The sequence below is a fragment of the Xenia sp. Carnegie-2017 genome, unplaced genomic scaffold (genome assembly GCF_021976095.1).
Source record: "Xenia sp. Carnegie-2017 unplaced genomic scaffold, XeniaSp_v1 HiC_scaffold_23, whole genome shotgun sequence".
NCBI classification, from domain to species: domain Eukaryota; kingdom Metazoa; phylum Cnidaria; class Anthozoa; order Malacalcyonacea; family Xeniidae; genus Xenia; species Xenia sp. Carnegie-2017.
The window spans coordinates 1,799,164-1,825,058 of NW_025813486.1; the positions used below are offsets into that span (position 1 = coordinate 1,799,164).

The following is a 25,895-nucleotide window of genomic DNA, read 5'->3' on the forward strand; positions in this document are numbered from 1 at the left end:
GCTACTCTAAGGCAAATGCTAAAGGCAAATTTAGGAGAACTTTGGGTGAACTCGAGAGCTGATCAGTGCATGGTCGACGGTTGTACTTGCAGCCATTGATTTCTACTATACATGTCAGAGGTTGCAACTGCTCGAGAGTTCCCACAAATGTCTCCAAGATTGATTTGTGTTTATTTTAAAACCCAGATTCATCGTTTTCTCACAAGCTATTTAAACCGTCTGAAAGAAATTTAAAAATATTTTGTTTATGTCATCGAAAGGAGCTTTGGAATTTTACAAAAATCTCCCATAGCAATTGGGTACACCTATGGTACTATGAAATACACATGTGATCAAATATGATCCATCCCCCCTAGTAGACACACATGCTGAGAACATCAAAGCATCAAACCCATATCAAACCGGTAGATACGGTCTGAACACAAATATTCTCCTCCCCACTGGTAGACACTCATGCAAACGTTTGCTCCTAACTCTATTAGTTGGACATCCATATTGATAACTAACATACATCCCTAACTCTCCCTTGCAGATAGACACCCATATTGATAACGAATCAACAGATATCCCTAACCTTCATTGCGAAAACCAAAGAATATTCTCAAAGAAAAATGCGAATTTGCCAATGAAGATGAGATTATAGTTACTTATTGATTCAGAACCTCGATGGAAAATTGACAAAGTTTACTTTATTGAAATTAGAAAATGACTACAATCCTATTACTGGTTACATAAAATCAATGATAAAAATAAGCTATTCTTCACAATTCAAATACTTCATAAAATTGTCCAAGATAAGTTATCTAGATGCTATTCCAGCTGTAAGTATTTCAGGTAGATCTCCGTTTTTGAATCATTCAGCATCACTGCTCTGCGAGCCTCTTCGAGAACCCTAAAATGGACAAGACGATAAAAAATAATTAGCAAAATATATTTACCAGACATGTAAAATATTGCATTGCATAAAGTACATGAAACTTCATCCTCTTGGGACAGAAATACTTCCTCGCATTTTTCAAAATCTACTTAAAATAATTTATTTAGTTGACAGTCAAAACATATCCTTAAAAAGTATTTTCCGACGTCAATAATGCCTAATTTGGTCAAGAGAAGCTTATGAATTATGTCTGTCAAGCATTTTTGATCGCGTTTCCTGAATTATGAAAGAGTTTTAAAACTTCCGCAGCAACAATATCATAGTTCTTATCAAAATTATCGCAATTAAAAACGGAAGAAAAAGATGCATGTCTTGGAAATAAAACGATTAGTTTTCAATCCATTCCGAGTAAATACATTTCTATCCTAGGGGTCTTCAGCTTGTGTTTCGGTTTGAAATTACAAAAATTCTTGACATTTTTAAGGAATTACGGATGTTTGCATGTTAAGCCCGCCGCACACTGATGAACTTGCCGCGCTTACTTGTTATTCGTGACAAGTGTGATCGACAAAATTTCCTGTTGTGCGCGGAAGTTTTGAACAACATTTGATCTTTTACTCATCTGTCACGAATAACAAATGTTGTTCAAAACTTCCGCGCACACTAGGAAATTTTGTCGATCACACTTGTCACGAATAACATCTAAACTTTCAGCTTTTGAAATGTTGTTGCATTATTTTCTTTTCTTAAAACTTCGTGCATACCGTACGAAGCCTTCGTTAAAGACGCTCATTAACGTTACCAAGTTTTTGTTAAAATTCAAAGAAACTAAGTGAAACTAATGTTTGTAATTTTCAATACCGAGACATAAAAGGACATAAAGGAAGTCTTTTCATGTGATGTAAACACTGCATGTTCCACGCCAAAAAATTTATATATATTCTTAATTAAGTATAAAAATGCAAGGAAGTATTTTTTTAATTCTATCAAAGAGACATAATGTCGTTTCTGGAATTTGCTCATGCAAGTATATGTAATCACTAAATACGGCTTTTTATTCAAATGAGGTCAATGAAATTGGGATTAAAAATCTACTCGTCGTCTTCGTCACTATTCGTCACCTCGCGCGTAGATCGTGAAGGGGTTCTTGCTGCACTTCTCCCAGTAGAACGGCCAGCTGTAGGACGACGACGAGCAGCCTGCTCAGCGGCATCAGCTCGCTCCTCAGCTAGTTCAAGATCTGCTTGTACGCGACGAAGTTTGGTCATGTTACTGGCTGCTGTTTCTTCCTACAAAAAACAAACAATTTGACTCGTTTTAATATCTATTCATTTTATGACCTTACCGAATCTCGTCATTTAGAGTGTTTTCAATAATCGACATAGCGGTAGACAAATCGTTGAACTTTGAAGAAAATAAAATAAAATGGTTGTTGTATGACACCATTGAGAGACTTTATAGTTAACATTTATTACAAGTGTCCCTGGAAATGAATCAAATTTGTTCACAAAACATAAATTAGCCAATCAAGCATGAACATCATCACTTACAGCAAATGAAATACAAAATCCTTACTTTACAACCAATCAAATATGAGCATCATTACTTACAACCAATGAAATAGAAGCATCCTTACTATACAGCCAATCAAATATGAGCATCATTACTTACAACCAATGAAATAGAAGCATCCTTACTATACAGCCAATCAAATATGAGCATCCTTACAACCAATGAAATAGAAGCATCCTTACTTTACAGCCAATAAAACATCACCAACATACAGCCAATCAAATATATCTAACAGCCAATGAAATATGAATACCCTACATCCAATCTGATTTGATCATCCTGACTTACAGCCAATCAAATATAAACATCCTTAGTCACAGCCAATCAAATATGAATATCCTACAGCCAATCAAAAATGAGTATTGTTACTTACAGCTTCTTCGGCACGACGACGTAACGAAGTCATTTTCTTGTTGTTTCTTTCATTGGCATCTTGCAGTTTCTCGATTGTTCTGCGATCTTCATCAGCTTGGGCAACCATCTCCTTCAGCTTGCGATCATTCTTCTTTATTGCTTTCTGTTGTTCGGTCTTCGTACGAGCTTCAGCGTCCAAATCGTCTTCCAGATCTTTGATTCGCTGCAAAACAAGGCTCGGAATAAGCATTTTATCATTCATTTAACCTATGTGAAACATACGAATAAATATTTATTTAAACCTGTTCCAAAGTCTTGATTTTGTTCTTTAAAGCTTTTCCACCGGCAGCTTCGACTTCCTCAAGGCGAGCTTGAAGATCCTTCGCCAATTTGTCCGCGTTAGATTTTGCTTTTTCGGCAGCGCTCGCCGCTTGTTGAACTGAAGCGAGTTCGTCTTCGAGTCGGGAAGCATCGGCAGCACTTCGGCGGGCTTTTTCCTCGGCAGTTTTAAGATCACTTTCTAACTCATCCTGAGCATCACGCATGCTCTGTACATCATCTTCAGCCTTACGCTTGCTCGATTGTAATGATGAAACTTGCGCTTGAAGTTCAGCGACACGGTCGACAGCTTCAGCTCCTTCACTCTCGGCGTTTCTGCGGGCACGTTCAGCCTAATTGTAAATAATCACGTGATCAAATATCCTCATGTTTCCCCTAACATCCAACTCGTTCCAACGGCATTTGCCATATAGCTATAGTCTCGATAAGATTATCATACGTACACCTGAATATTTTTCCTATTTCCTAAAACATTCTACTCATTTCTTCAACATTTTTCATTTATCATCTACCTGTTCCAGTAAGGATCTAACTTCTTCCAGTTCAGAAGACAGCTTGTTGGCATTTCGTTCGGCCTTCGACAGACTTTCCCGAGCGTCATCGCGCGCCTTCTGCTCATCTTCAATCATAACTTGCAATTCTTTGATCTGTTGTTGCAATTTCTTTGCATTCTTAGCGTTTTCGGCGTTCTCCTGAAAATTTGTTAATGTTGCTATTACCAAAACGTGTAACTATAGATTTAATGTATGAAAAAGAGTTGAATGCTATCGACATGAAGTATTACCCTGTTTGCGCCTTCTAGAGCCAGTTCCAGGGCGGCAGCGTCCTGTTCAGCTTTCTTCTTCAGTCGTATCTGCCACAAACGAAAGGGTGAATAAAATGAATGAAAAAAGATGCGAAAGATGTTGATAAAGATTTGTTTTCAACCTGTTCATTCTTAGCTTTGCTCTCGGCTTCGAGCGACGCTTGATACTCTCTTGTTGGCGGTTGAAATTTTTTCTACATTGATCAAAATTAAAACATGATGGAAATTTTCCCAAATATAGTGTGAATAATGATAACGGGAGTAAATTAGATGTAGATATGATCTTCGCACTTTGCTGGACAATTTAAGCAATTGTCTCATGAACCTGAAAAATTCAGGTGACTCAACGGGATTCGAACCCTGGATTGGAAGTAAAATCAATCATTTTATTCATAGAAGTTACAAGCGACAGTTTCTACCTTAGACTTTCGGCATCCTCATCTTTTTCAGCAAGACGGCGTTCATATTCTTGTTTCAACTGAGTCATTTCCAGTTGCATTTTAAGAACCTTTGCTTCTTCTTGTTCCAATGCACCTTCTAGTTCCTGTAAGAATACAACACTAGGTGAGGTTATATGAAATCAAATTGAAGATAGAAATTGCTAAAGCTTTGTGCGTACATAATTACATCGCACAAATAATTCTGGAATTTCAAATTAGACTATACTTGACTGAACGAAATAATTAAAAAATTATTCGTTAAAGAATGAGTCCCACACAGAGAAGCTTTGCGCACTTTACCGGCAGACATTTACGCGCACCCAAAAAATGACAGCATTTTAGGTTTTTAGTGCTGTACTATGTCCACTTCTATTAGCAAGTCTTATCCATGAACCCCAAAACGTTGCTGGCCAAGAAACAACGAGAGTCAAATTTAAAAAAGACGTTATTTTACATTAGGTTAGTTAGAAAACAATCACTAAATTCTGTGTCAAAAATCAAAAGTTTATTACAAACCCAAGCGCGCAAAGCGTTATTATGACACTCATTCTTTAAGCTGTAGAAAACCCTCGTTTAGTGAAATATTGGTAAAAATGTTTGTAACTGGCAAAACTTATGGACAGAAGTTTTAAGCTTTTACCTCCATGTTCATTTGAAGTTCTTCTTTTTCCAACTCTAGTCTCTTTTTAAGTTTTTCAAACTCAACAACAGACTTTCCTCCTTCGCCAAGTTGATCGTAAAGATCTTTCACTTCCACTGCAATGCAAAATCTCCAATTTAGACGAGTCAAACACATCGACATTAACGTCATCAAACAAAAACTTAGAGCTTAGTTAAAGTATACCACCATTCAAAAACTTCTCAACATACCTTCCAAGGATTTCTTCTCTCGTTTCAATTGTTCCATTAGATCCTGTGCCTCTTCGAGCTGACCTCGAAGCTTGTAAACCTGAAAGTACATAGTTTTAAGTCAATAAACATCACTTCAGTTATACATATATAGATCAAGTTGCCTCGATAATATATATATATATAGAGAGAGAGGGAGATCAGGGGCCTGGATAGCGTTATCCATTGGATAGCAAATTTTTTAAACTTTTATAAAACTTTTAAAAAGCAAAAAGTATAAGATTCGAACTGAACAATCACTGAAATAAAATATTGTTTCGAAGATTACGAAATATCGTTGTCGTAAGAAAAATATAAACACCTTTTTTACAAATTTGGAGATTTCTGCTATCCAATGCATAACGCCATCCAGGTATACATACATATATATAGCTCAGGTTACCTCAGTGGAGTTGTTGCGCGATTCGCGTTGCGATGCCTCAAGTTCATCTTGAATCTCGTCAACTTTTGCCTTCCATTGTCCGATTTCCTGATCAATTTTCTTTTGTTTCTTTTCGTACGATGATGCAAGATTTTGAGCCTGTAAAAATAAACATTGGGCAGATATGTAATTACTTAGTGTAAGGGTCAATGATATGTTGAAAGAACTCCTAAAAATGATTGTCTACCTTGTCCAGTTCTACATTGAGATCTTCGACCTCACCAGCCAATCGTTGTTTCGCTTTCTCAGCGGAATTCGCCTTAGACATTGCAGCCGCGAGTTGTTCTTCTGTCTCAGCCAGTTTTGCAGCAAGCTTGCGTCTGAAAATACACAACAATGTAGGTTCACATACAATCTGTTCTTAGCTAGAACACTTCTTATCAAAAAAAAAATAAAAATGGACGAACATAAAGTGTGAACGAACGTAAAGATTTATGATGTACATGTTAAACATGAAGGGATGTATGAAAAGGAACTTACCTAGCCACTTCCAGTTCCTCCGCCTTTGCTTGTCCTTCCTCTTCAAATTTCCTCTTCCAGTTTGAAATCTCATTCTTTGCTTTCGCCACTTCCTTTTCCAAGTTTTCCTTCGCTTCTTCTAGATCCTCGTTGTCCTGACGCGCAAGTTCCAGGTCCGCCTCGAAATTTTTCATTTTGTCGAAGAAGTCGTTCTTTGCCTGTTAAAAGCACACCGAAGAGAATAAAATTAAAACAATTCAATATCTGAGCAATTGACTGTAGGAAAGGTCGTGTTAAATCAACCAATAAAATGCAGAAGTAAATGGAGATACCCACCCGACTTTCCTCCTCTAGTTGATTCTTCGTCTCTTCAAGTTGGATTTCCAAAGTTTTTTTGCTCTTCAACAAAGAAGAAACGCGTCCTTCCAACTCAGTCAACTGTGCGCTGAGAGAAGCGTTCTCGTTGCTTAGTGCTTGTTTTGCAGAAACGAGATCGGCATTAGCGAGACGCAGCTCTTCGAGCTAGATTTCAACAAAGACGAACAGCTAATAAGCTAAAGATGTTGCGTTCGCTTTTATTATGATAAAAGTAAAAATATTTGGTAGTAAAGCCTCTTACTTCGCTCTTTCGCTCAGACAATTCAGAATCCAAAGTTCGATTGGCCTTTTCCAAAGAAGACTTAGCTTTCTGCAGCTTTTCGTTACTTTCGGCAAGTTCGTCCGCTTCAGCTGTCAAAGAATTTCGTTCTTTCTCCAGTCTAACAAAGACAAGAGTGTTTTATTAAAGAATCGCTTCAATGTATGGAGGAGTACGGCCTTAACTCACTTTGATTTTGCCTTCTTGGAAGCTTCCAATTCTTCTTGAACCTCTGACAAAGCTTGTTGATGTTTATTTCTCATACTACTGATGGCTTGCTCGTGTTGAACATTAGCTTCTTCCACATCACGTCTTAATTTGCTAATCTCGGCTTCCCGTTTCTTGTTTAACTCGACCTGCAGCAAAAAGTTCAATTAATTTTGTGAATAAACTTATGGATAATCGTAGATAATGAAGGATATGAATTACCTGAGCTTGCGTGGCGCCTCCTTGTTCGTCGAGGGCATCTTGAAGATCATCGAGTTCTCTCTCCAAGTCGTTACGTGCTCGTTCAACCTTAGTGAGATTAGAAATTGAGAAAAAATGATTTAATACACTGAAAAGGGGACATTTTTCTCACCAAAGTTATACCAAAATAATCGTACCTTTGCTCTGAGACCTCGCTCGTTTTCTAACTCATCCTCGAGCTCTGCAACCTTAGCCTAAAGTTTTAACGAAAATTGACGATTGATCATTCACAGATAAGACCAACTGGCAAAGTCATTTTCCTTAATCATAAAACTCACAACAAACCTCAAGTTCCTTTATTCTTTTCTGTAACTGGGCAATCAAAGAATTATTATCTTCAACTACGTTGTTCAGTTCGCTGATTTCGGCATCGCGCCTTGGAAAATAAGGAAAATTTAAGTATATTTCGTATTTCGAATTTAATGATTTTAGATGTTATGATACAAACTTTTTTACAACTATTTCCAGTTCATCTCGTTTCCCTGTGATTTCTTTTATTTCGTCGCGAGCCATCTGATATTGCAAAAAGAAGATCAAAATGTTGTCAATTTGTGCATGTGTCATCGAGAACTGGGAATATGACTGGTTTTTTTTTTGTATTTTGTTGATTTTACATCCTTCAAATATACGACAGAGTTTAGCAGGTGAGTATGCTTGAAGAAATCCGACTACCCGGAAATTATTGATATATTAAAGACACCAGGGGGGTGTTGATTTCTTACTTTAGAACAACAACACTCCAGACAATGGCGGCAACTTACATCAACTTATCGTCGACAATCTATGAAATTCAAACCTTAAGATCTCCTTCTAATTTTCTCTTTTGTTTCTCTACTTCGCCGCGAACTTTCTTCTCTTTTTCAAAAGCATCAATTTGCTAAAAGTAAAACACAGAACACAGTATAAAAACAAAGATTTATAACTGTCAATGACATTGTCGTTTTTAAATTGCATTTTTACCTCATCCAACTCTCGTTCAAGTTTCGCTTTCGCCTTATTCAAACTGTTCACTTTATTTTCTTCTTCGTGAAGTTGTTCTTCTAGATCCTTAAACGTAAGCCATTTCACAGCATTAGTTCGTAAATATGTGAGAATATTTCTCTAGAGAATGGTAGTACATTAGCGCTAATTTAAATTCCCTTTACACATATGCATGCCATCGTGAAAAGACTGCATAATTTGGGTGAAGAGAAATTTGTTGCTGAAACATTCATAAGAGAAAAAGAATAACTCACGTTTCGTTCATCTTCCAGGCTTCGTTTCTCTTTGTTGAGCTTCTCCAAGGCGGAGTCTTGTTTGGCAATCTCATCGTTGAGTCGTTCAATATCTTGTTGCTTTGCTGCCTTCTCTTGTTCGGCCTGAAACAAACACAAATTTAACAGAAACATGTTCACTAAAGATGATCTCTTAAAATTACTGAATAGATCTGCTTACAGTGAAATCAGACATACCTTATCGAGAGCATTTCCAAGCTCATTTGCTTCTTGTTTTAAATCTTCGATCTCATCCTCAAGTTTGTTTTTCAATGCAGTCATTTCAGCATTGTTGTCTTCTTCATCTTCTAATCTTTCATTCAGTTCATTCAATTGTGACTCCATATCATCAAGACGCCCTCTGGCTTTTTGAAGATCTTCCATTGTGTTCTCTAACGTTTCGCTTTCCTAATCAAATAAAACGAGCGACACATTCATCATTGTGAAAAACTCCAGCAATTGAGTTGCGATGAAATTCATTCAAGAGGGTGAAGATGGGATTTTACCTTTTGTAGATCATCAAACAAGTTTTGCTTTTCTTGAATCAAATCTGTCTTTTCATTCTCAAGCGCCTGTCTGAGTTCTTTCTCCTTTGCCAATTCTTCTTTTATTTTTGCTAACTAACACAATAACCATAATTACTACAGGATGTTACAACACCTCTCCTCCTCCATCTTCTCCCTCACTCTCTCTTCACTCCTCCTCAACTCCTTTCCCTCCTCTTCCCTCCTCCTCTCTCCCTCCTCTTCTCCTCCCTCCTTTCTCTTTCCTCCCTCCTTCTTCTTCCTCCTCTTCCATCCCTCCCTTCCCTCCTCCCTCTTCTCCCTCTCCTCCCTCTCTTCTTTCCTTTAACTCTTCATCTTCTCCTTTAACTCTCTCCTCTCTAACTCCTCTAACTCTTCCATACCCTCCTCTAACTCTTTCTCTCCTCCTCTTTCACTCTATTCAATCATTTTATATTCACCTCTTCTTCTTCAGTACGAGCGACGTTTAATAACGGTTTCACCTGAACATCACGATAGGAAACAAAAAAAACAATTGTTATTACATCGGAAAAACTTGTTTTGATGAAGAACATTTTATAGCAAACCTTTGTGTAAAGTTTCCACCATGCCCAGTTCTTCAAATACAAATACTTTCTCACATTTCTCTGAATAACAGCAATACCAATTCTGCAAAAACGAATCAGGATGAAAACATTGCAAAGGGCTAAAAATTTTGTTTCGCGAAATCTTTGTGTGAAGGCAATTTAACTTACCGCTGGTCACACATCTTGCGGTATCGTCGTCGCATGAGGAAACCTTTAGCGTAAGCCTGGAACTGAGAGATAATCCTCGACAATTGTTCATCCCGCATATCCTCCAATGTACCTAGCACACCTGCTCGGAAGAACACCTAAACATGGAGAAGTGGATGTTTTGAATTGAATCAACCAATCAGAGCACGGTTTCCCACTATGAAGCAACGTGACTGGTCGATCTTTTTACCTTGGTTGTACCAACACGGTATTCATTTTCTTCCAACTGTAAAGCATCAATCAGTTTCTCAGCTGCTTTCTTGCCATCCATGAAGCCTTGTGGGATAGCATTTGGCGCAAGGATCTGGTACCTAACGATTGCATTCCAATATAACAGATTAATAAAGATGGCAGAATAACCGATGGCGTTTGAACCAGATGCAAGTTAAATAGCAATTTACTAACCGTTGTTTAAATTCATCAAACGGCATTCTGTTCGGGAATCCTTTTCTGCAAATTCGAATTCCTTCCAAGACACCATTACACCGTAACTGATGAAGGACAAGATTTGCATCAATTTCACCAGGATTTTTCTTCTCGTTCGGAATTATACAACGCACAAAATGAGGAGTGGTCGCGTATAACATCGTCATAAGTTTGTTCAATTGCTCTTTGTGTCTGTTTGAAACGGTTTGGAAACTTCCACCTTTCTTGCCCCCACCGCGCGCTTTACCACTACCTGAAAATGAAGGGGGGATGTAACACTAACACCATTTAACAACACTATCGCTGCCCGATCTAAGTAAAATATCATGAAGTATATTTGATAATGCAGAGTTTCATTATGACATCAGTAGTTGTACAAAATGGGAACATTGTAAAAGAGATGTACACTAAAACTATTTTAGAATATCCACTGTCATTTTAAAAGTTCCTTTCTGGAGTGCTATCCACTGTCATTTTAAAAGTTGATATCCACTGTCATTTTAAAAGTTCCTTTCTGGGTTTGGTAGCTCAACAGGTAGAGCGGCGGACTAGTATCCCGAAGGTGCGAGTTCAAATCTCGTCCAAGTCACATGTTTTTCATGTGCATATTAAAAACCGTGTTAGGATTAATATATTATATTTATTTTTTTGGAGTGCTATAATTTAAAAAGAAATATTTTTGCTTTATAAGCATTTCCATGATTAAGACGTCGACGTTGAATTCATATGAAGGATGGTTAGATGAAGTAATCCATCTCTTCTGATATTTGTTAAAAAACCACTGGTAAAAACTGAATCTTGTACAATTCAACTTGACTCCTTACACACAGTAAGTTTTTATATGCTTATAATAGCATTTTTATCGCAAAAAAAACAAACTAGTGAATAAGCCAAATAAAAACAGACAAACAAACAAGCAAAAAAAAGCAATAAAAAAACAAACTTACTTTCACCGCTATATTCTTTGAACATATTAGCAAAAAATAAACGAAAACAAACTTACTTTCACTGCTATATTCTTTGAACATATTAGCAATAAATAAACGAAAACAAACTTACTTTCACTGCTATATTCTTTGAACATATTAGCAATAAATAAACGAAAACAAACTTACTTTCACTGCTATATTCTTTGAACATATTAGCAATAAATAAACGAAAACAAACTTACTTTCACCGCTATATTCTTTGAACATATTAGCAATAAATAAACGAAAACAAACTTACTTTCACCGCTATATTCTTTGAACATATTAGCAATAAATAAACGAAAACAAACTTACTTTCACTGCTATATTCTTTGAACATATTAGCAATAAATAAACGAAAACAAACTTACTTTCACTGCTATATTCTTTGAACATATTAGCAATAAATAAACGAAAACAAACTTACTTTCACCGCTATATTCTTTGAACATATTAGCAATAAATAAACGAAAACAAACTTACTTTCACCGCTATATTCTTTGAACATATTAGCAAAAAATAAACGACTTACTTTCACTGCTATATTCTTTGAACATATTAGCAAAAATAAACGAAAACAAACTTACTTTCACTGCTATATTCTTTGAACATATTAGCAATAAATAAACGAAAACAAACTTACTTTCACTGCTATATTCTTTGAACATATTAGCAAAAATAAACGAAAACAAACTTACTTTCACTGCTATATTCTTTGAACATATTAGCAATAAATAAACGAAAACAAACTTACTTTCACTGCTATATTCTTTGAACATATTAGCAATAAATAAACGAAAACAAACTTACTTTCACTGCTATATTCTTTGAACATATTAGCAATAAATAAACGAAAACAAACTTACTTTCACTGCTATATTCTTTGAACATATTAGCAATAAATAAACGAAAACAAACTTACTTTCACTGCTATATTCTTTGAACATATTAGCAATAAATAAACGAAAACAAACTTACTTTCACTGCTATATTCTTTGAACATATTAGCAATAAATAAACGAAAACAAACTTACTTTCACCGCTATATTCTTTGAACATATTAGCAATAAATAAACGAAAACAAACTTACTTTCACCGCTATATTCTTTGAACATATTAGCATAAAATAAACGAAAACAAACTTACTTTCACCGCTATATTCTTTGAACATATTAGCAATAAAGTTATCACTGGATTTTCCAAGCAATGAAGCAACGGCTTCGTTGATCGGATCTTTATTTTTGTCTAGCCAGTTGGCGACCGAGTATCCGACATTACCAGCGTAGTGTCCAAGTTCAAAATCGTAAGTTGCTTTACTCCCTTTTGGTTTGGCGTAATTGGGATGTTTTCCATCATGTGTGTTGTGAAGTTTGCTCAAAAATGTTTGATCGGTCGCTTTAGGAAACATGCACTCTTCTTCAAGGATAGCAAAAATACCCATAGGCTGGAAAATAAAAAATGCAGAAATATTGAATCTTTGAAATCTTTAAGCGAGTCAAAACAAGACAATCGCTACGAGCCCGACACAAACAAGAACTTATGTTCGGAAGAGACAAACAATTGAAGGTTTACGGTTGTTAGTGATAAACATCTAATCATTGTTCACAAATTTCCCATTATTGCATTGAAAAAATAGAAAAAACGAGACGGTGCATTTCGTCAGCGAAGTACATTTAAATTTAAATTGTTTCAATAATGGCATGGTGCATAGTGACGATGTTTTTCGATTCATAATATTAGTATACCGTATCCATATAGCAACCATAAGGCCTTCATAACAAGAGTCTCACTACATGTTTGTAGTTGTAGATGGTCCAGGTTAGTAGAGTCCTGAGAAGGACTGTTGTTCTTGATGTTGACTGACGTTTTCGACAACCTTTGACTCTGAAGATGATTACCGCTAAGGTTGTCGAAACGTCAGTCAACAACAACAAAAACAGTCCTTCTCAGGACTATACCAACCTGGACGATCTACATCTACAAACATGTAACGATACTCCCGGGTTCAAACCATTTACTTTATTAGTCAAAGTGTGAAGTTTCTTCGTTCTTACACAACTTATACTCACAGACTTACCTTTTCTATAAGATTAATGCACGGTTCAAGATCCATTCCAAAATCAATGAAATCCCATTCGATTCCTTCCTTTTGATATTCTTCTTGTTCCAAAACAAACATATGATGATTGAAAAACTGTTGAAGTTTCTCGTTCGTCAAATTGATGCACAATTGTTCAAAGGAGTTATACTACACAATTGAAAAGTTGAAAATCAAGAACCTCACAATAGAATAATCATATTAGTTAAGTATTTTTCCAAAAGTAAGAATCTTTTAATTGTATTTACGTCGAAGATTTCAAATCCAGCTATGTCCAAAACGCCGATAAAATAGTTTCGTTTTTCCTAAAGAAAATCATCAAGTTAATCAAAAATATTTTAGGATTAACAATATTCGAACATATTAAACCTTTCTATCCAAGGTTACGTTAATCCTATTGACAAGCCAGAAGAACATTCGTTCGTACATGGATTTGGAGAGGGCACCGATAGAATACAGAACCTAAAACAGATATTTTTACATAATAACGACTTTAATACGTGTTTACTGCAAACATTGCAATGCTAACATAACATATATACTCCTCTCGTTAACCAACCAACCTAGGATTTGTACAAATCCATGGAGAGCGGTATAGTGCAATTGTACATTTTTTAAATAATTGCAACGTCATCTTTAATAAATTTGGTGAAAAACAAAACCAGTTGTATAAAAACAGAATAAACCAGTTTTACAAAAACAAGATAAACCAGTTGTATAAAAACAAGATAAACCAGTTGTATAAAAACAAGATAAACCAGTTGTATAAAAACAAGATAAGCCGGTTGTATAAAAACAAGATAGGCCAGTTGTATAAAAACAAGATAAACCAGTTGCATAAAAACAAGACTAACTAATTGTATAAAAATAAGATAAACCAGTTTTATACAAACAAGATAAACCAGTTGTATAAAAGCAAGATAAACCAGTTGTATAAAAACAAGATAAACCAGTTGCATAAAAACAGGATAAACCGGTTGTATAAAAACAAGATACGACAGTTGTATAAAAACAAGATAAACCAGTTGTATAAAAGCAAGATAAACCAGTTGTGTAAAAGCAAGATAAACCAGTTGCATAAAACAGGATAAACCGGTTGTATAAAAACAAGATAAACCGGTTGTATAAAACAAGATAAACCCGTTGTATAAAAACAAGATAAAGCAGTTGTATAAAAACAAGATAAAGCATTGTATAAAAACAAGATAAAGCAGTTACATAAAAACAAGACTAACTAATTGTATAAAAATAAGATAAACCAGTTATATAAAAACAAGATAAACCAGTTGTATAAAAACAAGATAAACCAGTTGTATAAAAACAAGATAAACCAGTGGTATAAAAACAAGATAAACCAGTTGTATAAAAACAAGATAAACCAGTTGTTTGAAAACAAGACAAACCCGTCGCATAAAAACAAGACAAACCTGTTGCATATTTCTTCCTTGGTTTACGTACTCATGGCCAACTTTGATTCGCGGTTTTACCAACATTTTTGTGAAGTCCGAATACTGAATTCCAAGCAAGAAAGACGTTTTCTCCAAAGCTGAATTGCAGCATCAAATATTTAAACAGATATTCATTAAGCAAGTTAGAAAATAGAACAGTAAAAAAGGCTTAAAAAACATAACATCCGTACCTTTAGAATCAGCAACATCTGCCTGTTCCTCCCTTGGCCTCTGTTTAAACTGTCCATTACCCCAATGAAGTATTCCTGCGCATGTTTTGTACATCGAGATTCGTTCTTCATCCGAAAAACCCAGAATTTGCGCAGCTTCTTCAGTTTCGTCCCACAATTCGTTGTCATCAATGCCTTGAGCAAAATCCACACTTTTTTCTAGAAACTTGTAGTCCTCGTGCGAGCGACTGTCAATCAGCAACTTTTCTGAGAAAGTCGAGAAACAGCCTCGTTAAATCAAGCGACATGTTTGAGGGGTAGAGCAAATTTTCATCCAGAGAGATTTGTTATATACTAAGCCGATTATATTTACATACTCAGCAGATCATCCGGTGCAGCTTTCAAGATTTGATAGAAGATGTGGTAGGATCTCTCATTTGGACCTTGATTTATGACACGTGACTTCTCCAGAAGGTCTAAAAACATCCATAATTTGTGAGTTTACTCGTGCTGCAATTCGCCGCGCGTTAGGCCCACACAAACACCTACATGTTTCGATATCGGCGCCAGCCAGTTTTCCCTGGGCGTTGAAATGACATCGAATGAACTTTCCCTGTAAAAGATGAAAAGCTGAAACTGAAAGTAACATCGTTTCCGTTTGAAATTTTAACTCGTTTCTAACTTACGAAACGTGAAGAGTTATTGTTTCGGATGGTTTTGGCGTTGCCATAAGCCTCGAGGATTGGATTACACATAACGATTTGATCTTCGATGGATGGCAGCTGAAATAAAGCCACGTTTATATAAGTGAGGATTCAAGAAGATCTTTGACATTTAAAATTGTACGCTTCCTACGTTGGAATTCTTTTCCTGCTCTTTCTTTGTCCCCCCCATTGAAACGTTAGCAAAATACTGAATGACTTTCTTCGTGTTTTCAGTTTTTCCAGCGCCACTTTCGCCACTAGAAGAGAAGTAAACAAAACCTCGCATAAGAATCTGAATGCGTTCCCACTAATCTTTACAGAGATACAGTCGACTTGACGGAAGAGACAATCGGAGGATAAGGAGGAACAACAGTTGATACACGATGGCTCTTACGTGATCAACATAGATTGATTTTCGCGATCCTGTAACATGTCGTGATATGCATTGTCACAAATGGAGAAGACGTGTGGAGGCATTTCACTTCTTTTCTTTCCTTTAAACATATGAACAACTTGTTGTGTGTAGATAGGAAGACGACGATATGGATTTACTGCGACGCAGAAGAGACCAGAGTACGTCTAAAATGAAAACAAAACTATTTTAATTGCTTCGAGGTAATACATTTTTGGATATTTAGCAAAGCTAAAGTAACAACTGTGGCCGAGGGAAGCACAAATTAAACTTCCGAGAATTCAACGAAAATGTATTTGACGATTCTTATGCAGAAATACAAAAACGGCACGGAAAAAATATTTTGAGCTTCAACTAAATTTATCATTATTATTGTTGATACAAAAATGCGATGACCTGAGACATCGCAAGGAAGGGGGGTATGGAAGGTAAAAAATCTCACCCCCCCCTTATGTAATCAATGGCTTTCTGCTTCAAATTCTTGGAAACTGATATGATGCTATACTTATGTTTTAATAAGAAAACTACTAAACTTTTTAATAATCAGGTTGCTGATATAAATATAACAATCTTTAAACATGTTTGAAAAATTGACTCTCCCGACGGGTAACGATACTCGGGCTTCGTGCATTGTACGAGCGTAACACAAGACATGTGACGGATGTGAAATGTGACTCATGTTTCGTAGGTCTTTAGGCACTTCACACCTCCACGTCATGTCGTGCTGTGCACGTGCGCAAATATGTAAATTGTCAATATTATTCAAAGTTAACGTTTCTGAAACGTAGGACTTTTACGAGCAAGATTAAAATCGGTTCGCTTTGCTTCTAAGTTCTACAAAGAGTCGGTTTTTTGGCAAGATTGCTGGTTGCATAATCATCAACCACAGCAAAGCGCATCTGATTTTTGTCATTTGAGAAATAACGACTTCAGCTAGTGCTATATGTAACAGAAAATAACAAATTTTAGGCAAGATTAATTGGTTTGTAAAGTCAATAAATTTTAATGTCTTTGTTAAGACTTGACAAACAGAGTATGTACAATCCTATTCTCGGTGTTAATAGTCATATTAATTGAACATGTTTATGATGTGTAATTGACGTAGGCGATGCAACAGTAAGAAAATAAACGGGTATTTTAACTGACAAACATAAATAGGTCTCGATTTTCGGGTTTAAAGGAGAAGAGAATAAAAATCTAACAATTGCGTTATTTCAAGTTGTTCACAAGGATATAAAATGTCATTTTACAAATATAAATGACAGAGACACAAAGATAAAAGAGATCCGACAATCCATTAGGAGCACTTTAAATCTGCGTAAATTACCTTTTTATTTTAAATCGCAGACAGCGTGACTTAAAGCACATCAGTGTAAGTCCCAAAGGTATGTTTATGTATTTATTATGCAAAATAACGATAAGAATTTTGCGAAATCAGAAGCAAATTATCATGACTGTATTAGGTAAAGCTGCCTTTAAATCTGGTTAAACAAACTTATTCCTTATTAAGGCACCATAGATGATGAAGCACGTACTGCAAACTTGGCAGAACCGTGCAACAAGCAAGTTGGTCACAGCACTCTACAAAAAAAGATTTTCTTAATCAGAAGCACTTACATAAATCAAAGCTGACGTGTAACGCTGTTTTAAATTGTACAAGACGCTGGCTTCGTTCAAGTAGGTTAGGCTGGCCATGTCTTCACACTTTTCGAATTTCGGTGGATTCATCTGCTGTGTGTCATTCTTGTTCACTTCCAGTTTCTACATAAAGAAATCAAACACGATAATGTCATGAATGTTGGTAAACAAAAATGCATACGAAATTTCATTAAAATAATCAATAAGATGGTTGCATATGGAACATATTAGCCGGCAATTATGCATTATACATTGCACATCGAGCAATTGTGAATTTTGAAACATATGGGAACAAAAATCGGGCAAATGAAAGATTTCTATGAATGATGTATGTTATACAGAGCTCTTCTGGTGGTATTAATTATGTAAAATTCCAACCAGAAAGTAACTTAATAACTGACATATCCCGCTAGCAGTCTGGTATGAACAATGCCTTGAATGTATTTCCAAATATTATAAAAATGAATGATTTTGCGTCATTTTTATATCAATCGATGCTAAATAGCAGCGAATACAAACCCACAGTAAACAAAAACATACATAAAGTTTGGCATTACGGTTCATCCCATGCACAGATGTTTTAACGGGACGGGATGGTTAGCGACAGAAATGTCAGCCCACTTTGTGTATATTTTGTTTCATGACTATAAAGTATCAGTTATATAGTGTTACCTTGCCAGCAGATGTCTCAACAGTGAGCATTTCGCCTTTGCTGGACACGACAGATGCGGCCAAATAACCCTCCTTTTTATCAGGTATCCACAGCCATTTTTTTGCATCAAACGTTTTGGTACGTTCGATCATTGTCGCTTTGTCCGTTGGACGAAGATACGGTTCCGGATCCTCCCCAGACATTTTGAACTAATGTTAAGTAGAAAGACGTTCGCGTTGGTTTAAATGGCAAAACAATAAAATGCTTGCTAGAATCTTGGGCAGAGAAGAGGCTGCATTGACAGTCAACCTCTAAGACAACTCCCCTATACAACAAATAAGATACATATAGATCTTTGGGGCATTATGATTGGCTAATGCGGGCTAGAGTCAAAGGTTGATAACAATCCCGCATCTTACCAAATATAGACAGATTAATCACCATTAATCGCAGATGATGAACGAAAAAGTACTATCGGCCAATCACGTTATGTCGTTCATTCTAAAGACAATTTATAATCTTTTTATGATTTCTATAGTGCAATGTTTTATGCCGTAAACGTTGTCTTAATTTATATTCTTAATAAAAGCAAAGATGTACGATTCACGATTGTGTTTTTTCTCAACGGGGACCATTACTTACGGCTGTTTATTCAACAACATTTACGACAGACTATGAATCACCCTGTGGCCTGGGAATTAATAAGTAACAAGCTGAAATACTGTCGATGTTTTCCCGTGGAAAAATCTAGAAAATGTCGACAAAATTACGAAAGCATTTTGGAGTTCGGAGTGAAAAATGTAAAAAAAAACGCCAGAAATGTTTAACTATAAGGTTTTCACTTAAAGTTGCAACAGATTTCAAGGGACTTAACTTGTTGACCCCTGAGGAGGCGGCTGATTTGTCGTGTTTATTTCGCGTAAATTTACGCAAACATCAAACGCAATCTCCATATTTGACAGTTGTGAGGTAATTTTCGCACAAGCTTTCTGCACAACTGCTTAGCTGCAAAAACTGTTCTTCGTTCGGCTGCATTCAAATACTTTGAAAACAAGAAAAGCCACAGAACCCATCTTTGTAGTAATACTTCCAAACCCACTCGCAAAGCACCGAACGTGATGAAATGTTTTAGGAAGGAAGTAATCGTAGCTTGAAATCGTAACGCTAAAATATGTTTCTTTTAACTGTTTTCGATGGGAAACCAGACATTCCTTTCGCCTGTTGACATCGTTATTCGTCAAGGCTAACATTTGCCGTTATCATATTTCAAATTCAACTTGACAGAAGAGAAAAACTTTTGCTAAAAGAAAATTAGCAACAATTATAAGGAAAAGAAAGTAGTCAAGAAAAAGAGCTAAATAACGATGATTTTTACGATTCAATTAAGTCATTTTTCGTTTGCTCCAATACTCCTTCCCGCCCACGTAAAATAAAGATATTTTAGGGCTTGGTAACAAGATCTTTCTGGTCAAAGTCGCTGACGAACAATTGTAATATTTCAACAAACTTGACTTTGGCGATATTTTACACTCCAAGAAGAACACGCAGACGGGGTGAGAGAGATGAAGGCTTGCTTCCATGTTTTTCTATAAGTAGATAGACAAAAATATCGCTTAATTCCTCATGGTGGGAAAATATCAATCCTCAAGGTGGAAAAAATGGTAGAGTGGGAATAAGATTGCAATCAATTGCATCAAATGCAAAGCTACTATGTGGGGCATAGCAGCTAAGGATCAATGAGGATCAAATGCAAAGGAGAAGGTAGATAAGTGAAGGGTTTCATATGAACACGAGGATTCTTGTGGGGCATAGCAGCTAAGGATCAATGAGGATCAATCAAACCATGGTCATTACCAGGATATACAAAATACCAAGAGTTGGTATTTGTTTTGGAGCTCCATGGGGCAAATATCATTTGAATAATATTCAGATTATTTAACCGAAATACAAATCCGATGATACTTTTACATTCCTTACGCTAAAAGCTATTATGATTTTTGAAGATGATCCCGCGTGTTCATCATATATCACTGAAATATCCCTCCAACACCCTTAGTGTATCCCTTATCACTATACCACCTTCAGTTCGTACATTTCTAACCCAGAAAACTAGTTTCAACTCTCTCATTCAAGTGCTGTACAAATATTGACTTTAAAACCAGTATAAGATCCAAGATAAGATATTGTTATCATAATTATGGCACTTTGGACAGTAGGAAGATGAGCGAAATGATGAGATTTTAAAGAGTTTATCTCAAGCTAAAACCCATCATCTCAAGGTCTTTAAATCAAAATATCCCAACATTTTAACGCGAAGCACATGCAACGAGACAAAAAACCTCAGTTTAGAAAACAACAGGAAAGCGTCTAAATTTTTGTCAAGCCAAGACTCTGCATGAGCAAACTTATTGAAAATCATTCAAAATTCAAAAGTTTAATGTCAAAATCAGTTTATAACATCGAAACGCTACCACGCTACCTTTAAGATGGACTCTATCGCACAGTCTAAAGCTTCGTTTACCCAAGACTTCAGCCATTATATAGCATTTTCTGACCAAAGAAACACTAAAATGGTAAAAAACAGCAAATAATCCAATTAAACATAGAGCAGCAAGTCTCTGTATGTTTACTTTTCTCTGCTATGCAGCAGTTTGATCTTCCGTTTAAACTTCTCTTATGGAGATAAGAATTTGTATCGAAGAAGCAAATAAATAAAGTCTTTACGAATAGCATACTGACTGTCTGTGGTGTAGTCACGAAGATTTTATGTCTTTGATGTGCTTAGTCAATTACAAATGGTGAACATGGTGTATTAAAGAGCTATTGTAGAAAATTCTATGCCTGATCACGATCCTAAATTCCCTCTGGTGCATTACTGCGTATACGGGTAATATTTGCAAATAGCTGATAATTTTTTACGCAGCTGTTGGCTTAATATAATGATAGACATTGAAATTATTAAAAAATTATTGAATGAGGTTGAGCAGGATATAAAAAATTATTTAGATCGAGTTCTGAACCATTCTTGATATCATGCGAAAGCCGGGTTCAGTAATTGTTTTATAAGGCCCGGTTCAAACGTCGCATTTTACATGCGCCGAATCAAATCTGCGTTTTAGTCGACTAAAATAGTTTAATGCGTAGTTTGATTCAGACGTCGAATTTAATAGTCGCATTTATTATAGTTATGCTTCCACTTTTTCATAGTTTATTCATTTTCTTGTACTAATTTCCTAAAATGGCGAACAGAAAAATGTTGAGTTTATGCATTTCAAATATGATTTGTGTTAATAGGAAAAGACGAATATTGATGCATGTTACAGCAAATAAACTATTAGAAACGAGACGGCAGCTTCTGCAAATTTCCATGTTTTTCTACCGTTAATTGGTCAAAAAAGCCTTCATACGTAGCCCTCCTATCGATCATGTCGAAGACAAGATAGAAATTCCGGCTGGTGGAAGAAAGTTTGGAGTATTTATTCTGATTCAAAAAACATTTCGTACTCGAGGAAACTTTCCTTGTACATATAAATTTTTGCACTTTAAACAAGTGTATTTTGTTAAACTTGTGCACGAAATACAAGGGCCATTACCATCTCGCCGCCGCCATGTTTTACAACTTTGCGCATGACATTTAGCATGGAAATAATTGATTTTGCCAGAAATATCTTAAAATAAATTATGCATTAAATTCGGCTCATGTAAAATGCGACGTTTGAATCAACATCGAATTTCCGTCGAATATTCGACTAACTCAGTCGAATATGCGACTAAAGTCGCATTAAATTAAAATCCGTCGAATTTAATTGATTCAAACGTCGCATTTTACATGCACATAATTCTCGCATTTGATTCGGCGCATGTAAAATGCGACGTTTGAACCGGGCCTTATTCACTTCAACTGACTGAACTATTATTAAAACATATCATTACAAAACACTTTTCAAACCTTCGCTAATTTCTTTTTGTCGTCGGACGGTTCATTCAAGTTCCTCGGCTTTAAATATGTTGTAAATGTGTTCAAAGACAGCTTCGCCCCTTTTTGTTATTGTTTTCCACACATCATTTTTGTTTAAAAGCTTTCACGTCGTTTTTAGAAATTATGGCGAACATCGCTGTCGTTTGATTTCCTTTTTTCAAAACCGGCACTTAAGCGGTTTCCACTATTAGTTTATCACGATAAAAGCGATAGCGATAACTTTAATTCTGTGATGTGGCGTCCATAATTGTAGGAACTATTATTTGTAGTCATGACGTCATATCTACAAATATGGAGAATTATTCGTAGGTAGTTGACCAATCAAAAGCGACATTGCTTACATTGTGGATAAAACAGTTTGAATTCAAATGTCCAATCTTCTTTTTTCCATACACTTTGTATAAACGCTATAGCATTATATTTTTTCTGGCAAAATAGGCAATTGTTGGAATTTCAATGCGTCGTATATACAAGAAGAGTGTATTATTGTACATATTTCCCAGTGAAGTTTAAATCCACAAAAGCGTTGTTAAAAGATATGTAATAATAGCATGCGAACCAGTGGTGGTGGAAGGGGGCCAGGGCCAGGGCCCCTAGCTGTTGATTTTGGGGGCGCTGAATTGAATACGAGTCATCAAGTTTTAAAATGGGCTATAAAATTAAAACGCATTTGAAACAGAACAGTTATTTTCGCAGTTATATATTCAGTGAATGAAGTTAACTTTAGGGAATTAGGTAAAAAGTAGACAGACCAAAATGAAACCTTGTAAGGGGGTCGAATAAAGAATAGGATATTGACGAGAATTCTATAATTAGATGTTTCGTTTGTGGCCACAACCTGCATAATTTGTCACGATGACTGTAGACAACATACATGCAGGGAAGAAACTAGAACTCTAATTGGGGGTGTGAATATTCATATATTCAGCTTTGCCCTGCTGATTTCTATTGAATTTAACATCGCCAACAAAAGAAATCAACAGCAAGGCAGAGCTGAATATATGAATATTTACACCACCCCCCAATTAGCATTCTAGTTTCGCCTATGCGTACACGGCCAAATTGTCCTCTTAAGGGACGCAACAAGGCCTAAAATGTGTAATTTTTTGCCTATCTTAATCAATGTTTTTTGCTTCCCTCACAGACTGTAATCGTTACTGGCATTGTATCTTATAAATCCGAGCGTAATAATATATTTTTCAAAAATGACAGTAGTGCAGTCATTGGTAAATTGCTATCATAATGCATAGTCTAAAATGAAGTAGCCCTTAATGATACCGCAGCATGTACTGCATTGTTTGTTTTGTGTTATTTACATTTTCATCGTTACGACGATTCATTTGTCATTTTTAGTAGTAAAGCAAGTTATTATACGGTAAAACTTTTTTAAATCACTTAAAGGTTCTTCGTAAATGTTCAAGATTCATTTATCAGCAGTTATCGAATGTGCATAACAGCATATATTTAATTGAAATTAAGATATTTCTTAAACAACAACAATTGAAGACCAATTACATTAATGTCTCAAAAAGCAAAACTCTCATTTTGAGCAGATGTAATACCGATGTAATTCACACAACAAACATTTCATTTGATAATTCCCTTTGTGTTGGGAAGTCTATTTTAATATTATTTAATGTACATCATGGATCATGGTGCAATGTTAAAGACTAACTGCAATGTCTAATTCTTTCAACACCACAAAGAGAAAAAAGTCGGGTGCTGAGTATCGAAGATTAAAGCTAGACAAGAAGAATTTTCAAAACTTGGGAAGTTTTGCTTGATTACTAAACCTATACAAAATGACCCACCATGCATTTTGTCACAAACAACAGAGAGTTAGAATTAAAACTCAGGGAAACGCCGAACATCAGCGAAGACCTTAAACAAGTGCATGCGCAAGAAAAATCTGAGTCGACAGATGTAAACGATCAAGATGAGCATATTTTCAAATCAATCAAAAGCATTGATTCTGTTTGTGAATGCCCTGATATTGACAGCTTTGTCAATTCAAATGAATGTAAGGAAGGCGAAGGCATCTCAGAATCTGCTGAAAATGAATTGAATCAAAATTTCTATTGATACGAAAGAAAACACGTTTGATCCTGGGACAGTTGTTGATCTTAATCTCAGCATTAGCGAAAAAGGCGTTTACTTAAAATGAATCCATGCCAACCATCCCAGTTTGTTTTGAAACAAAGGAGGATAGTACAAGGAGATCGCACTCGCTATTGCTCCAAGCAGGTTTTTCCACGATGATGGAACAAGACGAAAATGGATTTCCTATTCACTAAGTGAAGACAGCTTGTTTTGCATACCATGCAGTCTGTTTACAGATGTAAAGTCTAGGGGAGAAAATATTCGGTCAAATCAAGGAAAAGCTTATGCAAACATGGGTTTCTCCAAATGGAAAAAGCGGTATATTAGAATTCTGGAGCATGAACAATGCAATTCTCATCTAAACGCAAAAGTTGCAGAAGCTCTTTTCCTTCAAGAAAACTCAATATCGGATCAATTTCATCACCAGGGGAAAATCGAGTCTGAAAGACGTAAAAAGGAAGTTGTTTTAAACAAAACAGTTTTGAAACGTGTGATAGATGTTATTATGTTTCTTGGAAGACAAGGGCTTTCCTTTAGGGGTCACTGTTAATCACTGACAAATTTCTATGTTAATACAGGAAACTTTTTGGAAACGCTTAAATTATTGTCAGAGTACGATCAACCAATCAATGAGCATCTTGAGAAAGTTCGTGATCGCCAAGTGAAACAATCGACAAAGGATGGTGGTAAAACTGATGAAAAAGGAATCAAAGGACGTGGCTCATGGCTAACGTTTTTGAGCAATGATATTCAAAATAAGTTAATCAATATCATTGGTAAAGAAATATATTCTGTAATTGTACAAAAAAATACGCAACTGCAAAGCATGGGCATTGATTGCTGATACAACACCCGATATAACTCATACAGAGCAATTGAGTATATGCGTAAGGCTTGTTAATGAAACTGGCGAGTGTTCTGAACACGTTTTGTCATGCCAAAAAGCAATTGGAACAACTGCACATGACCTATACACTGCTATTACAACAATATTACAATTGCATGGAGTTTCATTTGAAAAACTTGTTGCCCAAACGTATGACGGAGCATCCACTATGAGCGGATGTTATAATGGTTTGCACAATTGTAAGAGAAAATCGGAAACCACATCATATTTGTTCACTGCTATGCGCATACACTAAATCACGTCTTGTCCGATTCAGCTTGTGTTGCTATTGATGTCATTACTCTTTTTGACTCTCTCGAAAAACTGCACGTTCTCTTTAATAATTCTCATAAAGTACACGAATTGTTTCAATTGGTTCAAAAGAATGAAAACCTCAAAATTTTTTCGATTAAACGTCTTAATACAGTTCGATGGAATGCAAGAGAATTTTGTCTAAACGTATTTCTTTTGAGATTCGAGTGCATCATGCGAGTGCTCCAAAAAGTAGCTGAGGAAAGATCGTTCACTGAAAGTCAGCGAGCAACAGCAAATGGATTGCAAGCAGCTTTTCAGACAAAGCAAT

At 35.9% G+C, this 25,895-nt stretch overlaps 1 protein-coding gene across 1 annotated transcript; it reads right to left on the reverse strand.

Moving 5' to 3' along the window:
• Positions 1-669: 669 nt before the first annotated feature.
• Positions 670-18,672, reverse strand: LOC124448399 (myosin heavy chain, striated muscle-like). Its single transcript, XM_046999409.1, is given in 44 exon segments — positions 670-892; positions 1,999-2,166; positions 2,823-3,026; positions 3,106-3,474; positions 3,655-3,834; positions 3,927-3,995; positions 4,070-4,113; positions 4,116-4,141; positions 4,367-4,491; positions 5,028-5,143; positions 5,258-5,336; positions 5,679-5,816; positions 5,905-6,037; positions 6,198-6,394; positions 6,513-6,698; positions 6,796-6,934; positions 7,003-7,169; positions 7,243-7,329; positions 7,419-7,475; positions 7,567-7,657; positions 7,730-7,794; positions 8,078-8,158; positions 8,242-8,328; positions 8,517-8,639; positions 8,733-8,942; positions 9,041-9,154; positions 9,499-9,540; positions 9,625-9,706; positions 9,793-9,929; positions 10,022-10,142; positions 10,237-10,510; positions 12,372-12,669; positions 13,303-13,473; positions 13,572-13,628; positions 13,693-13,785; positions 14,751-14,869; positions 14,963-15,208; positions 15,319-15,417; positions 15,491-15,554; positions 15,628-15,723; positions 15,797-15,902; positions 16,040-16,224; positions 17,675-17,818; positions 18,368-18,672. Coding segments are annotated over 44 exon segments (5,811 nt in total). The 5' UTR covers positions 18,551-18,672; the 3' UTR covers positions 670-853.
• Positions 18,673-25,895: the final 7,223 nt, after the last annotated feature.